The 18,156-nt window shown below is 36.6% G+C and overlaps 1 protein-coding gene across 3 annotated transcripts in view; it reads right to left on the reverse strand.

The window, feature by feature from the left end:
• dhx9 (DEAH (Asp-Glu-Ala-His) box helicase 9) overlaps window positions 1-18,156 on the reverse strand; it is an 89,601-nt gene that overhangs the window by 33,183 nt on the left and 38,262 nt on the right. For all 3 annotated transcript variants that reach the window (XM_073063282.1, XM_073063283.1, XM_073063284.1), the window contains 8 exons: window positions 15,642-15,731; window positions 14,846-15,007; window positions 10,799-10,876; window positions 8,130-8,321; window positions 7,138-7,279; window positions 4,943-5,025; window positions 3,846-4,002; window positions 908-1,008 (listed from right to left, as the gene is read on the reverse strand). In XM_073063282.1, coding sequence (XP_072919383.1) covers window positions 908-1,008; window positions 3,846-4,002; window positions 4,943-5,025; window positions 7,138-7,279; window positions 8,130-8,321; window positions 10,799-10,876; window positions 14,846-15,007; window positions 15,642-15,731 — 1,005 coding nt within the window. The remainder of the gene's footprint in view (window positions 1-907; window positions 1,009-3,845; window positions 4,003-4,942; window positions 5,026-7,137; window positions 7,280-8,129; window positions 8,322-10,798; window positions 10,877-14,845; window positions 15,008-15,641; window positions 15,732-18,156) is intronic.

Here is an 18,156-nt window from a genome sequence, read left to right on the forward strand (position 1 = left end):
GGTGCGGAAGTCAAGAATTCAGTTGCAGAGAGAGGTACGGAAGCCTTGGTTTTAGAAATTTTTGATTAGAACTGAGTGAATGACTGTGTTGAGCTATAATCAATAAACAGCAGCCTGACCTAGGTATTCCAGGTGATCCAAAGCCAGTGAGAGCATTCACTGTAGACCTACTGTGGTAATAGGCAAATTACAGCAAGTCCAGGTCTTTGCTTAGGCAGGAGTTGATTCTGACCATGAGCAACATTGCAAAGCACTTCATCACAGTAAGTGTGAGTGCAACAGGGTGACAATCATTGAGGCAGCTCACCCTGCTCTTCTTGAGCACTGCTCTGATTGTTGTCCTTTTGAAGCAAGAGGAAACCTCAGACTGTAGCAATGAAAGATTGAAGAGATCTTTGAACATTCCAGCCAGTTGGTTGGCACAGGTTTTTAGTGCCCTACCAGGTACACCATCAGGGCTTGACACCTTGCAAGGGTTCACACTCTTGAAAGATGTTCTGACATCAGCCTCCAGGACAGAGATCATAGGATCACCAAATGCTGCAGGGACTTACACAGATGTAGTTTTATTCTCCCTTTCTACAGATGCTCTTCAGGGCAAATTAACCAAATCTTCTTGTAGCCCAAGCTGCTGTATAAAATATTGACAACCACTCTGCATGAGAGTTCACCTGCTGCTAAAATTTGATTAGCTCTTTGTATAGATAAATCAAAAACAGTGAATAGATTCAAAGAACTGTATCTTGAAATTTGGTTTTAATCCAGAAATCTTGTTCAATATTTATATATTTTTAAAAATCAGCAAATCTACCCAATTCTTTCCGACAAATACTAGTTTTAGAGAACATTGTGGAGTTTGATCTTGAAAGCTTAAATATGCCCAATAAAATTCCATGTCTGTTTATACCTCCTCATCATCACCACCTTCTTCATCTTTGTCCTTCTTCTTTTTGTCTCTTGGAGGAGGAACAAACCCAGTCATCTGTATACAGTCTTCTAAAAAATATTCTGAAATAAACAAGACAGATTCTTGAAGTACTAAATTCATCAAAGCAGAAGGACCACCAAGTTCTATGAGTAGAACAATTAAGTGTTTAGCATCAAAGCAGGACTGTATGGTAGAGGACTGTTCAACCATATACAGTGGATTCCGGTCAATTGAGCTATCAGTTAATTGAGGAAGCCGCTAATCTGGGACAACTAATTGAGAAAATTACTAGATAGATAGATAGATACTTTATTCATCCCCATGGGGAAATTCAACTTTTTTTCCAATGTCCCATACACTTGTTGTAGCAAAACTAATTACATACAATACTTAACTCAGTAAAAAATATGATATGCATCTAAATCACTATCTCAAAAAGCATTAATAATAGCTTTTAAAAAGTTCTTAAGTCCTGGCGGTTGAATTGTAAAGCCTAATGGCATTGGGGAGTATTGACCTCTTCATCCTGTCTGAGGAGCATTGCATTGATAGTAACCTGTCGCTGAAACTGCTTCTCTGTCTCTGGATGGTGCTATGTAGAGGATGTTCAGAGTTTTCCATAATTGACCGTAGCCTACTCAGCGCCCTTCGCTCAGCTACCGATGTTATACTCTCCAGTACTTTGCCCACGACAGAGCCCGCCTTCCTTACCAGCTTATTAAGACGTGAGGCGTCCCTCTTCTTAATGCTTCCTCCCCAACACGCCACCACGAAGAAGAGGGCGCTCTCCACAACTGACCTATAGAACATCTTCAGCATCTCACTACAGACATTGAATGACGCCAACCTTCTAAGGAAGTACAGTCGACTCTGTGCCTTCCTGCACAAGGCATCTGTGTTGGCAGTCCAGTCTAGCTTCTCGTCTAACTGTACTCCCAGATACTTGTAGGTCTTAACCTGCTCCACACATTCTCCATTAATGATCACTGGCTCCATATGAGGCCTAGATCTCCTAAAGTCCATCACCATCTCCTTGGTCTTGGTGATATTGAGACGCAGGTAGTTTGAGTTGCACCATATCACAAAGTCCTGTATCAGTTTCCTATACTCCTCCTCCTGTCCATTCCTGACAGGAAGGATTCCCTTCTTTTACTTGGGACACTAGGCTGTTTAATTAGGATGAGAAAATGCTGCCAGTTTCTAAGTAACATCAATTGTGTCCGCATTGTGTGACTGAACAACTTTTTTTAATAAAATACTGTCATTTGCATGTGTTTGTGTTCAAAATGCAGTGATTTTTGTCACTGATGGTCAGCAAGTAATAAGCATTAAGACAATTCGTAACTGGTTTGCTCACTGTGCTTTCAGGCATTCACACCTGGGAGATGTCACAAGTGGCTGGGAGTGAAAATGAAACAATTTCACTACTTCAGCAAATTAAGAACTATGAAGAATTTAAAGGTTTTGTCAATCATCTTGAACGTTACAATGAAAATGAATATCTGGCAGATGCAATCGTTAAAAGCATTGTTTAAAGACAGTCTAATACCTGCACTATGTGTCTGCGCTGATTTTGCTCAATGCAGTAAATCAAAAGAATATGGCAGCATAGAATGGATTCATTCCTCCATCAATAACTATTAACCAATTAATAAAGTTTTATACTACTATTAAGTTTTGGTAGTGTTCTAATTTGCTCTGCATTTCATTTACATACATAATTCGTTACTCAGTTAAACTGTAGTTTGTCTTTTTTATACTTTTTTACCTATTTCCATGAAGCTTCAGCTAATTCGTATAGCCGACTAATTGGACCAAAATGTACTGGTCCGAATTAACCGGAATCCACAGTAATTTAAAGTATACATGTACCCATCCTAACCTAATACAAGTGGTTGAGAAAATATTGTAAACTATAACCAGAGATGCAATACATATTACAGTGGATTCTATCCAGTTAGTAGGGTCATCAGTTTAGCAGGGCAGCCATTTATTTGGGATAACTCTTAAAGATCAAAAAGTCATTGAGAAAATAGCTGGGATACCCTTAATTTATTAGGGACACTGTACCACTTAATTGGGATAAAAGACTGTTGGAGGCACTACACCGTGCTTAGAGTGAACTGTTTTTTTAAATAGTGCCAGTTATGTGTGCGTGTGTTACATCATCCATTTGAGCCCATGGGTACCAATTCAAAAAGCAGTAATTTTTGATAAAGTTGTCTTTTATTTTGACTTTAAAACATTTCAGACCCTTACCAAGTTGCCACAAAAAGATTTGACGCAAGCTAAAGCAGATACCCTAAGAATCTGTGCTTATTCTGTTCATTTACAGTCAAAAGAATACAGCAGCGTACACTGGACGAATTCCTGTCAGTAACAATTACAAGCTAGTACTGTAGTAGAATTAATAATGTTCTAATTTGTTCTCTATTTCATTTAAATTTGTCACTCTAAACAGCATTTGCCTTAAAAGAAAATTAAACTATTTCCACGAAACTTGGGCTAATTGGGCAGCCACTTAATTGGGCCAATTTAACCAGAATCCTCTGTACTATGAAATGGATCATAAGACTGAGCAGAGTCAACATCAATTTATGAAAGAAATATGTTTTGAATAAACCACTGGGGATTTTTAAGGATGCAATATGTAGAACAGTTAAAGGAGAACCAATGAATGTGATGCATTTGGATTTTTTGAAGGCATTTAATAGAAGTCCCACAGAGGACCAAAGTCACCCATGGAATTTGGAATATATACCTATTAGGGCTGTAGAGAAACTCATTTTTCATAAAGTTTATCTTAAATTATTAAACACTTCTCTGTTAATTAAAGTAACATGCACAATTAGGATGTAAGTGGCTTAAATTATACATAAACTATTAAAAGTATAAAATTGAGGCAAATCCTACATACCTTGAACAGGGAATGTTCTTCCATGAACTTCGATTATTGGACAGTTAAAAAAGTACTCTCTGAACATGGTGGTGTCAATGGTGGCAGACATGAGAATAACATGGATATCTGGGTATGACTGGACAACATCACGTAAAACCACAAGAAGAAAATCAGTCTGAAAGAGAATACAGATAATTTTAATTTACTCTAACAAACAGTTCTATACAAGGACTTGTCTATTGACTTTTAAATTTTCAGAAAGCATCATTGAAGACATTATGTGTAATGACTTGTGTTCAGACAAATTTGGGCACACTCAGAAACAAATATTGTGCATACTTATTTCTGTCCCTTGAAAAATGCAAAAGAAGGAAAATGTTAAAGTACTTATGGATGAGTCTGCAATCAAGTCTTAAGTGAGTTTGAAATATTGAAATTCAATGCACACAAATCTCAAGCTCTTATTGCAAAATTCTCATAAAACAAAATTCTTGTGGTTTTTACACTTTGAGAAAGAAAACTTGTATGATAGAACAACAATCTCTATTATTCACAACACTGTGGGGATTAACAGGTAACTGACATCTACAAATTTCAAACTTGTGCGTATTTGATCATAATGTAGAGGAATGAAGATTTACCAAAAAACAGTGCTTTTCAGCCTATAAAGGAAGTTTATGAATTGACATTGGCACATATAATAAATCAATCTCATATACAAGCTTCTACAGCTAAATTCTAACGTCACAAGCAATAAAAAAAATTAGAAAATTGTAGTATTACTGCAAGATTACATCAACTGCAGTCTACAACACTGAGAATGCTTACAAAGACAAAGGGATAGGATCTGGAAGCAACACTGGTTGTTTCTGAAATTAATAGAGTACCTGAAAAAAAGTTTTCTGGCAAATGATATCAACACAATGGGAAATCAAATAGGAATGGTGGCAAATGGAAGTATACACATTTTGGGCTATTGAAAATACGGTAAATTTTAAGGTAAGAGGAAAGAAAAATCAATGCCTCCAGGAAAATAAGTAAATGTCAATAACCGATATCATTATTGAACAGAACCACAATTGAAATACCATTTTGATTAGAGTTCAATTACTCACATTAATATCTCGCTCATGAATTTCGTCCACAATTACATGACTTATACCACGAAGGCCAGCCTCTAGTTTCCTCAACAGTACCCCTGAAAAAATATAAAAGTCATCACTTTTACTAAACACAACACATTATATTTGATGTCCATAGTGATCTTTGGGCTGACTGTATGGTTTGACCCTGACCCAATTAGTCACGTAGTTTTAATTATCTGCATGCAGGTTGTCCATAGATAACAAACAGGCTCCGTTTTGAACTTAATATTACAGTTTGTACAAATTGGTGTCAATTTGGGCACTCGTAACCTGGGGATGGGCTGTACCACATGAGTGTTGTTGACAACAGTGATAATATATACCCGAGCACATATCCTTACAACTCTACTAACTTTCAAAGGTTCACCATATTGAAAGATATACCTTGTAATAAAACTATCACTAACTTTCAAAGACAGAAAGCTTCCAGAATTTACTTCGCAGACACCTGGACATTCAGAGCTCTAAACAGGCCCTCTGGCCCTAAACTACCTCACTACAGGAAACATCCTCTCCATATCCACTCTATCTATGCCTTTCAACATTCAATTGGTTTCAATAAGATCCCTCCTCATTCTTCTAAACTCCAGTGACAGCATGCCCAGAGCCACCAAATGCACCTCATGCTAACCCTTTCATTCCCACTATCATTCTCGTTAACCTCCTCTGGACTCTCTACAATGCCAGCACATACTTTAATAAGTGGCAAAAAACTGCTAAATACTCCATGCAGTCTAACCATCATCTTATAAAATCTCAGCATTACATCCTTGCTTTAACATTCTAATCCATTCAAAATGAATGCCAACATTGCATTTGCCTTCCTTGCCACTGACTCGACCTGCAAATTAACCTTCAGGGAATTGTGCACGAGGAATGCCAAGTTCCCTTGCACCTCCAATTTCTGAATTTTCCACCAATTTGAAAAATAGTCTACACCTTTATTCCTTCTACCAAAGTGCATGACCATACACTTCTCTACACTATATTTCATCTGCCATTTCTTCACCCATTCTCCTAATCTGTCTTAAGTCCTTCTTCAGACTCTCTGCTTCCTCAACATTACCAGCCCTCCACCTATTTTTGCATCATCCATAAGTTGGCCACAAAGCCATCAATTTCGTCATCCAAATCATTGATAAACTGTGTATAATGTGAAAAGAAGCACTCCCAACACCAACCTCTACAGTATACCACTAGTCACTGGCAGCCAACCAGAAAAGGCCCCTTTTCTTCCCATTCTTTGCCAGCTGCCAGTCAGCCAATATTCTATCCATGCAGTATCTTTCCTGCAATACACTGGACTCTCATCTTGTTAGGCAGCCTCATGTGAGGCACCTTGTCAAAAGTCTTCTGAAAATCCAAGTAAACAACATCCACTGACTCTCCTTTGATTATCTTGCCTGTTATTTCCTCAAAGAATTCCAACATAGAGTGGGAATTCTCCCACTCTCGATGTAGCTAATATTTAAAAATCAGTTAATCTTTGCTTTGGATGTAATCAAGTAACAGAGCCTCCACAGTCTTCTAAATTAGAGTAGCCATGGAATCACGGCCCTGCAAGTGAAGAAATTGCTTCTCAGCTATGTCTTATTCTTATTTTGAGACAGGCTAGTTCAGTAATAAAACAAGCTTATATATTCTGATTTGGGACAATCCTAATCAAAACTGAACTATGATAAAATTTAATTCCCACTAACACTCCCCAACAAATGTCTCATTCTCGTCTGCCTTAGGTATGAATATCTTTAACAAGTTTTACAATATCTCCCTCTGTCAAATCATAATGATTAAAATAGAAGCAAGAACAGCATGGTCAGTGAGGACTGATGATGGCTAAGTTTATTTGTTTAGCGATACAGTGCTGAGTAGGCCCTTCAAGCCACACTGCCCCAGCAATCTCCGATAACCCCGATTACCCCTAACCTAATTACAGGACAATCTGCAATGACCAATTAACCCAATAATCGGACTGTGGAAGGAAAACTGAGCACCCAGGGAAAACCCATTCATTCCATAGGGAAAACAGACATACTCCTTCCAGAACAGCGCCAGAATTTAATGCTGAGCTTTGGAACATGCTGATCTGTAATAGTGTCAAGTTAATCACTACGCCACCCTGGTATGCAGTTTCACTGCAAGTCAACTATCATGCATATACCAACCTACAGTACAGAACATTATACTGCCATGTGGTCTTGGCAATATGGATTCAAATCGAACACTGTAACCACAGCTCTTGCCCAGCTCTTCTCCTCGTTCACAACCAACACGCTCTGCAACTGACACAGCGCTAATGCGTCGAGGCTGGGGAGATAAAAGACAAGAACTTAAGTAATAAAAGTGCACACAGGCATACCTTGCAGTACTGCATAAGGATTAACTCAATATACTACATCACAACAGACACCATCTAACCAGTGACGTGTTTTATAGGGAATGACAAAAAAAAAATCCATTTATTCATTTGCGATTCTAGCCTTTAAAAAATAATTCTTAACCATCATATTAAAATACATAAATATACTTCCATACAAAAATCATGCTTATTAATTTGAATTTCACATTATAATTGCTTTTTGTCCATTTGTGCCATTAGTGAGTAGCCACAAATGCACAACTTCTAACCAATGAACATAAAGTTACACTAATTTTTTTGTGACTGCTAGATGTTTCAAGAACTCAAGATGTTTGGATGGATTTTTCAAGAATTCTGCATGACCAGAATTTATGAATAAGAGAATATGTTGAAATAGTCAGATTGGAGATTACATGGATAAACTTTTATCAGCAAGTGAGCTGAGGAAGGATGGACATGAGTATTGTTGGAAATGCTCCTTGTGGCCACATGGAAACATAATTCAAAACTCAGTTCGGGTTTATTAACAATCCAATTCAGCTTCAGACAAGTATCTGGGACATAGATGGTATCAGTATCACACATTCAGAAATATCCTGATACCCATCACAGGGCAATTCAGCGTTCTATCATGTACCCAACAAGAATCACCTGTCCGCCGTAGAATTATCTGTAAATAAGTGAACAAGTCCATTCTTTTGCAGCAAGAATTGAATTACATTGAGTGAACAAGCAGAAATTATCTTGTGCATTACAAGTAAATGGCTGGCTCATTTTCTGCAACTATTTCTCACGCACCTGTGTCACTACAATGTTGCACTCAGAACCTCGGCCTTTTCTGATGTAATCATCTAGAATGTATTGAGGAACTTGGGTAGTTTTACCACATCCAGTTTGACCTCGAATAATGATAACTGAATGGGAATTGATTGCTTCAAGAATTTGTTCTTCAAAATTTTTGACTGGCAGTTGGCTTCTTTCGCTGATTATCTGTGGCAAGATACAAAATCTTGTTGTCAATTCAAAAATAATTGCCCTTTTGAAAAGACAAGTAACAAGTATAACACTATTTCAAAGTTGCACTGTTACAGAGAAAAAAATGCCGCCTTTGAAATATTAAAATGCCCTAAAATATTTCATATTGAGCATATAACGAGATACAAAGATGGTGAAATAACAGCTTAGTTAACCTCCTAAGTTTTAAAGAAATAATTCAGGAGAAACAAGCAGAGTTTTAGTGCTGGTCCCAAGTACCCAAAAGCAAGATTGGTAATAATGGAGTGAACAAAGTCAGGATGCAAAAGATTGCAAATGTATGCTCGATTATTTGATGAAGTTGAGAGAGAAAATGAAAGATGCATACCCAATGAGATCTGAAGTTTAAAACTGAACCACTGTCTATCTACTCCTGTTTGCCTCAGAATCTTGTTTGCCTCTGAAAAATTATCACTAAATTCTCTAAGTTTTAACATCTATGAATGTGTCTTATTCATCTCTTCTCACAGGACAACCTTTTCCCCCCAGTTAAGTCACTCATGTAAATTATGAATATCTGAGGGTCCCAGATTGATCACATTACTGTGGCAGCAAGTTAAAGACAATGTGCCAGCCTGAAAAATGTCCATTAATTCATTTTCTTTATATTCTACTTCAACCAAAATCTTATGTATGCCAATGCACTACCCATGACCCCTTAGACATGTGTTTTAGGTGACACACTTTTCAGTGATACCTTAGCATATCTGAATTTTTAAGATTTTATATAGTCCACACTATCTTGGGAATTTTGAAAAAATATCACTTATCAATCCACATCTCATAAAACTGTGGGGCACGAATTCTGAAGTCCAAGGGATGTGTCGATTTTTCAATCTTCAACATCTCCAATACTCACTTGGTCTCTTTCAACATTTGCTATATTATTTAGCACATCTAATATCTTTTGATGCTCAGGCAAGCATGTACTGCACATTCGTTCTGCATCATAATTTAATTTTCCTTTGTGTTCAAATAAACAAGCAAGAGATCTGAAATCTCTTTCAAATTTGTTAATTTACATAATTTATCTTCACATTCCATTTCATGGTTAATTACTGCTGTCTTCCTACAAAACTGCCCCCCAACAGCAACCAACTTCAGAAAAATATATATCTATTCCACTGATATTCCTGCACCTTTGGACATACCTTTCATCAGAGTCAGGGGCAAGAACTAATACCATGGTCTGCAAATCTTATATCCTTATCCTATTCTGCAGGTTAATTTGTGGACCAAATTTCAGTAAATCTAGAAATGCTTAAGAGATCTTAAAACACTCCCATGCATCATTTGCAAGTTACATTAAAATCAAGATTTTCAACCATTTGGAAAAACACTAAAATTAAGATTTAACTCCTAAAAAGAGGGAGGATGAATGAAGAATATGCTGGCAGAAGACATGGATGGATCTCTATTGAATCACATTGACCCTAGTTATACAGGATGTGGATGTTGTTGCTAAGGCAATGATTTACCGTGCATTTCTAAATGCCATAGGGAAAACAATGGCATGCAATCTTCAGTGTTGCCTTATAGAAAGCTCCAGGTTCAGACACAGTACCAATGAAAAAAAACAGTAATATATTTCCAACTCATAATGTTGGGAGACTTGGAAATCTGCAGGCTGTGATGCTCCCATGTACCTTTTGCCTTTGTCCTATACCACAAACTTTGTGTCTAAAGAAACAAACTTCTCAAACTAAATGGACTGAGAACAATTCAGCCATGTTAGAATGTGTTGCCCATGTCAATGCCAGGTAATCCATTAGTTTTACTTCATTTGATTAAGTGACTGGTTTCCAAAGGTGGAAGGTTTCAAAATAAGTGTAGCATCTCTTAATAGAATTCAGCATGATTTTGCAACATGGATTGTACCCATCTGTACACAAAACATATGAATTTATTTGCAGGATAATAAATTAACAAACATTTCACCATCATAAGATTAACAATAAATTCAGTTCTAGTTTAGAGCAAGAAAATTATTTATATTGCCCCAATGTGCCATTTACTGGATCAGGCAGCTCAAGATTTTGACAGCACAAAAAATATATTTCTATGTATCCAAATAGAAACTTGTGGGCATAATGTTCAAACATACTGATAATGAAATTATGTAAATATGTTTATAATCTGGAAACAGTATTAAGACTGAAGAAAGTAATAGATTTCATAAAATGATATTGACAGCACTTCTGACAATACTGCGACCATTCCAGAATACTATATGGAAAAATAACAGCGCAAAACCAGGTAGAAATATTCACAAAGGCCCGAGTTCAATCTCTGAATCAAATCTAAGAGTACTAAATTAATGCAATATATCAACATGCTACAAAAGATAATACTTAAAGTTACCAAATGATTCAGTAAGTGGTCAGTATTTAAAAATACAACTAAGGCAAGACATTTAATAAAACGTTACATACTTTTTGCAGATTGCTATCATTCTGCAGCTGATACTGTAATCCATCCTTCAAATCCACACTGATTTGCTCTGGTGTTGCCTAAAAAATAACCATTACATTGCAACATTTAGTTTACTAAATGACAAAAGAAATGTATATTTGAAAAGTGCCTTTTGTATTAATTTTTCACTCAGTCTCAAATGAAATCAATAAAAAAACTAACAAAATTGTTGCGTTAATTTTGCAATATAGATTTTTTTACTTTCAAAGGCAGGTGATATCCTTGGCTTTAATGTAACGTTGTTGAGTAGTTCCTCGTCAGATTTAATAGTTGAATGAAAGATAATCGTAGTGTGTGGTGTGGCTTCAAACCATCCAATAAGGTAAAATAAATTCAATGAATCAAGATTGACAAACACTTTTAAGGATAGCAAGAGTGACAATGTTGGCCATTTTCAGCTGTGGCTTTGATTGTTCTGCAGAACAGACCATGATTTTCTTCACCATTTAAGGTAGTAATGTGCATTACATTTAATTACAATAGTTCGCCTTTATGACAATAATCTCAAATTTTCTAATATAAAGAATGTCCACCTACCATAAAAAACACCTAATGAAATGCTGTACTTTAGAACCTACTCTCAAGCTTCATTCTGCACATTTAAAGTAACTAAATTAATATAGTGAACATTTTTAAAATAGAAGTATTTCTTGAGTACCCAGGAATTCACATTACACAAGGAATATCTTGCATCACGAGTAGCAGTTTTGATTGGAAAATCCAAATCACACATTGAAGTCAATGCATTCTTAATCAAAGCCAGAGGAACACCACAAATGAAGGGGAATAATTGAAGTGGAAAAGTTCCACGATGGCAGTTAGCTGTGACCTCCATTGGGCCACAGCTCAGATGTAGGTGATTTTTTAATTGTCTTTTAGATTTGTATGGGTAGTTTTGGGGACAGAGAGGAGATTGGGGGTGGGGGGCAGGTTACTGTTTAGGGACAGGAATGTAGGGGAAATTAAAGGTCAGGCAAGTCAGGCGGGAGTCGAAGTCTTCACTTCACATTTAAAGGGCAGTGGTGTGGACGTGGGGCATCTGAGATAAGATGCCTGACTGACCAAAAGTGGATGGAAGGCCTCCCCTGCTCCATCAATGTAAGTGAATCATTGGCAGATTCCAGAGTCGGAGTTCCATGTTCTGATCCAACAAGTTCTGACAAAACCCGCCGCGCCCCCACCCTGGTTCACAAATCAGTGAGACCAGAGCTTGAGGCCCAGTTTTTGGGGTCTCGTCATCAGTGAGTCCGGAGTTTGAAGCCTAGCGTGTCCTGGGATTGATGCTAAGGATCAAGGCCCGATAGTTAAATCAGAAGTAGAGGCCTACTGGACGGAGCTGAGTTTTCAGATCTCAGCCAGTCAGCTGGGGAAGTCAAAATCTAATGTCTGCAGGCCCAAGTCAGAGTCTGCTGGAAGACAAAGGCCAAAGAGAGACAGCCTGTACTGGGATTAAAGGACTGCGTACGTGCATGGATGGGAGAGAGGAATGGGGATTGTTTTGCTTGTTGTGTGCTGTGTTGTTCTGCTTAACATTGTGGACATATTACATCGGTACCAGAATATGGTAACGCTTCCAGACTGCATCCCCAGCATACCCTCAGATGTGTGATTGGTTTTTTTATTCAATTTTTTAATATAGTTACATGAAATAGAATAGAGGGAAGGGAGGGAAGGAAGGAAGGATAGATATTGGAAGATCCCCACATGCTCCATGGAACTCAAAGTAGCTTTAATATATATATTTGATTCTTTCCCCAGATGACTAATAACTTTTTCTTCGGAGCACCTATATATTTAATCCTATCTTTTGTAAGTAAGGGCGCCAAATTTTCAGAAATATGTCATATTTATTTCTTAAATTATAAGTAATTTTTCCAAGTGGAATGCAGCTAAAAATTTAATTATTCCAACGATCCATACTTCAGTATGAATCCGATTTCCAAGTAACTGCAATAGTCTTTTTGGCAACTGCCAAAGCAATTTTTATAAATTCTTTCTGATATTTGTTCAATTTAGGTTTCAGTTTTATCTCTTCAATATCACCTAATAAAAATATTGGGTTATGTGGAAGTTGTGTTCCAATAATTTGTTCCAGTAAAACTCTTAAATTTATCCAAAAAGGTTGAATTTTAGCACAGGATCAAGTAGAATGTAAAAAAGTATCAATATCTTGATTACATCAAAAAAATTGATCAGATAAATTTGGATTTAACCTATTCATTTTTTGTGGTGTAATATATAATTGATGTAAAAAATTGTATTGTACTAATCTAAGTCGGACATTTATTATTTGTCATACTATCAAGACATAGTCTTGACCAATTTGTTTCATCAATTTTAATATTCAAATCAGTTTCCCATTTTTGTCTTGACTTATGAATTCTTGGTTTAATTGTCCGTTTTTGAATCAAATTATACATACAAGACGTAAATTTTTTAATTTTTCCTTTTTGAATTAAAGTTTCTATTTCATTAGGTTTTGGCATTAACATTGCTTGACCCAGTTTAACTCTTAAATATGGATCAACAGGATTTATTAAAAATAGACAATCAGCAGATAATGTAACTCGGTTACTTAGTATAATTCATTTGGCACAAAAGAGGGATGAAATGAGCGTGGCACTTGCTTTGGATGCAGTAAAAGCATTTGATAGATTGGAATGAGATTTTTTTATTTAAAGTATTGGAAAAATATGGATCAGGAGAATCTTTTATAAACTGGATTAAAACTTTAAATACTAGTCCCAAAGCTAAAGTAGTGACAAATGGCCAAATTTCAACACCATTTCAATTAACAAAGTCAACTAGACAAGGTTATCCATTATCACCTGCTCTATTTGTATTGGTGATAGAACCATTAGCTGAATTAATTAGAACCCATTCAGATATTATGGGTTTCAGAGTTAATCGGGAGGAATATAAGATTAATCTATTTGCTGATGATGTTCTGATTTATTTAACAAACCCATTGCATTCGTTGCGTAAATTATCTTTTAGGTTGGAAGAATATGGGAAAATCTTAGGGTATAAAATAAATTGGGATAAAAGTGAAATTTTACCCCTTACTAAAGGAGATTATAGTCAATGTTGACTAGTAACTCAATTTAGATGGCTAATAAATGGTATAAAATATTTAGGTATAACAGTTGATAACGATATAAAGAATTTATATAAATTATTTGCCATTATTGAAAAAAATTCAAGAAGATCTTGATAAATGGATGATGTTACCAATAACATTAGTAGGTAGAGTCAATGCTGTAAAAATGAATATATTTCCAAGATTAGAGTATTTATTCCAAACACTACCAATAAAACTGCCGCAGAAGTTTTTCCAAGAGTTGAATAAAGGTGTGAGGAAGTCTCTTTGGAAAGGTAAGATGTCAAGAATATTGCTGGAAAAATTGACATGTAAATTTGACCTAGGAGGGTACAACTCCCAAATTTTAAGAATTATTATAAAGCAAATCAACTTAGATTTATTGCATCTTTTTTTGATCAAGATAAACTGGCATGGATTAGAATAGAGTTAGATAAGATAGGAGAAAATATACCAGAAGATTTTATATATAAATGGGAATCTAAATGGATACGGGAAAAGAAAGAATCCCTTATATTAAAATATTTGATTGATTTATTGAACAAGACAAATGATGATGATGAGATAAAGAAATCTTTACTAGCAAAGAGACCTCTAATTCAAAATAGACTCATTCCTTTTACAATGGATAACCAACTTTTATATAACTGGTTTCAAAATGAAATGTGTGATTGTTAACAAAATGATGCATTTCACTGTATGGTTTGATATACATGTAATAAACAAACTTAAATATTGAGTCCTTTAGAGCGTGAAATAAATTATTACTCCTCATATACACAATCAAGTTATCAAATGTTGTACACTTGCCAATTCATTATGGTTTTGTTTAAAAGCATAAGACATTCTTTAATGGACATTTTCATTAGAAAATTACATATTTTTATAATGCACATGCTTCACTTACAAAAGCAAGTGGGCCTTCATCTATATTGCTGCTGGTCCAAGGGTTCCAGTTCACTTGAGGAGGTGACCACGGTACAACTCCTGCAAAGCTCTGTCGAATTGAGGGCTCAAAATGGGCAAGCTTTCCAACTGTAAGTGAAACTGGACTAGCTGGGTCTTCGGGCTATTAAGTAAAAGAGTTGCAAATCAATAATGACAATTTGACTTTAAATGCACCAAGAAACAAATTTATTTTAAAAGGATTGCTTTGGGAAAGATCATCCATGGGGAAATAACCATCCAAGAAGGTAAGGGGTTACAGTCATCAAATCTACGTTGCCTTTTGACACAAATAATGGCTCTAAATATGAATTATTTCAAAGATTCACTAACTATTGAAGAATTCCAAACACTTATTTGGTAGTGATAGAGAACATAAACATATTTCTGATTTTAGAATAATCAAGGAAGCTGGAATGGACAGTTCATGCAGAATACAAATTAAAAGTTCTACAATTAATTCAGCCTGAAACAACAAGCAGGTTTTGATGTACAAGTTCTGCTACAAGTACTTTTTAGTTCTTCCCCTCTTTCATCTCTGACCATTGATCTGACTGATACCAGAAACCTGGAAGCAAGAGTGAAAAAGCAGCATGTTGCATCACAGCTTTCACCGGCATCAAAAAATGATAGCTCAAGTTGATACCATAATATAGAAAGCATTGATATAATATTTTAATATTTTAATGTAACAAGTTAGATTCTGAAGATGTGTTTTTATTCAAAGTGTCTATTAAATTTCAATTACATATACTTACTGGTGGGATAAGTTCCAATCCCAGGTCAGTGACAACAGACTCAAGCTGGCATTCCAGATCTCCTGCAATATTCACCTCATATGGTTCCACCTAAAGAATAAAAACTAACTTAAAAATGTGTTCACCTATCAAATGCAAAACAATCACAACTTGAAACAAAAGAAAAATTACATCCTGGAGTGTCACAGAGTTATACAGCAGGGTAACAGAGTCTTTAGCCAACTTGTCCATACCAGCCACAATAGCTATTTAACCTAGACCCAAGGGCCTGTGTTTGCCACGTCTCTCTTTAACTTTTTTTCTCCATGTATTTGCTCAAATATTTTTTCAGCATTGTAATCGTATCTGCCTCTGAACCGCCATCTGAATGAAAAGATGCCTCTCAGGGCCTGCTTAAATTTTTTTCCTCTTACTTAACTCTTGGTTCACTAGTTTTAAACTCCCCTTCCCTGGGAAATAGGCTGACCACTCACCTATCCACGCCACCCATCACACAAAATGCCGGAGGAACTCAGCAGGCCAGGCAGCATCTATGGGAAAAAAATGCAGCGACGTTTCAGGCCAAGACCCTTCGGCAGGACTGGTCAAAGTATCCTGCTGAAGGGTCTCGGACTAAAACGTCAACTGTACTTTTTTCCATAGATGCTACCTGGATTTCCAGCATCTGCAAATTCTCTCTTGACTATGCCCCTCATGACATTTTGCACCTTTCCAAGGTTACCCCTCAGCCTCCTACACTCCAGAGAGAAAAAAATTCCCAGCAAATGCAGTCTCTCCTTACAACTTAAGCCACCAATCCAGGGAACATCCTTGTGAACATTTTCTCCATCCTATCCAGCTTAATAACATCCTTCCTCTAGCTGAGTGACTAGAACTGCACACTATACTCTTAAACTAGATGTCACCAATGACTTACAATGATTTCCCAATTCCTGTACTCAATGATGAATGTAAGTATGTAAGTGCTTTCTCTCTTTTTTTCCACCACACTGCTTACTCGTGTCACTGCTTTTAGGAAACTATGTTCCCGTACTCCAAGCAACAAACAAGATACTGAGGAACTCAACGTGTCAGGAAGCTTCTGTAGAGGGAAATACAGTCAATATTTTGGATTGAGGCCCTTCATGTGGAGTTTCTCTCCACAGATGCCATCTACTCTCATCCAGTACATCGTTTGTTGCTTCAGATTCAAGAGTTTGCAATCTCCATGTCGCTATTTTGTTACCTTTACTCAGAATTCTCTCCATTCTGCAACACTCTCCAGAGACCTACTATTTACTGTACATGTATTATTTTAGTTTAACTTGCCAAAATGCAACACCTTGCACATGTCCAAATTAAATTCCACCTGCCATGCCTTGGCCCATTTCTCCAGTTCACCCAGGTCCTGTTGACACTCTTGGATAACCTTCTTCATTGTACACTACACCACCAATTGTTGGAGTCATCTGCAAACTTGCAGATTTGTTAATATCTAGTATTAACAAATACGAGATAATCTGTTGATGCTGGACAGCCAAAGCAACACACTCAAAATGCTGGAGGAACTAAGTATCTGTGGAAAAGAGTAAAAGATCGACACAGTCAACATTTCCAAAGGCCCATAAGACATAAGAGTAGATTTAAGCCCTTTGGCCCATCCAGTCTGCTTTACAATTTAATCATGGCTGATCCTTTTCTCCCTCCTCAGCCCCACTCTCTGCCCTTCTCCCCATAACCTTTGATGGTGTTTCGGGCCAAGACCCTTCTTCAGGACAGTATTAACAACCATATTAACAACATTGCTATCCAAATTGTTAATATAAATAACGAACTGCGAACCTAGCACCAACTCCTGTGGCACACCACTGGTCACAGGTATCCAATCAGAATAACAGCCACAACTGTCACTTGGTGTCTCCTTCCACCAAGCCAAATTTTTATCCGAATTGACTAGCTAATCTGCACCCAATGTGATATTCCAGACTAGCCTACCAAGCAGACCTTGTCAATGGCCTTGCTAAATAAAATCCACATAGACAACATCAACTGTCCTGCCCTCTTGAATCTTCTTTGTTACCAATGTTCCCTCTAATTTTTAGTAGCCAGTGTGCACAAAAATCTTAATTATGTGCGCACTGAATGCACACATGGCACAGTTTATGTAGGTTTGCAAAATATTTGACATAAAACTGCACAGAATAACAACAAAATAACATACATATTTAAGTCACTCAGTTATTTTTTCTCTCTCCTGTCTTTGGCATTTACCCATTCTTTGTAAACTCTATCTAGACAAATAGAACTTCCATCCAAATGATAGCTTTTGATTCTCATTAACATATCCAAATAACATTCACCTAGACGGTTTCTCAGCTTGTTTTTGAGTTGATTCATTAAGCTAAAACCTCACTCACAGTCCACACTAGACACAAGAAATGTTCCCCCAATGTCCATCAACTGTCTATTATAGTATTTTCAGCTAGAAAATAAGGCATTAACTTGTTCATCGCCAAATGTGAAGTCACAATCTGCA

This window comes from Hemitrygon akajei, chromosome 12, assembly GCF_048418815.1.
Source record: "Hemitrygon akajei chromosome 12, sHemAka1.3, whole genome shotgun sequence".
Taxonomy (NCBI): domain Eukaryota; kingdom Metazoa; phylum Chordata; class Chondrichthyes; order Myliobatiformes; family Dasyatidae; genus Hemitrygon; species Hemitrygon akajei.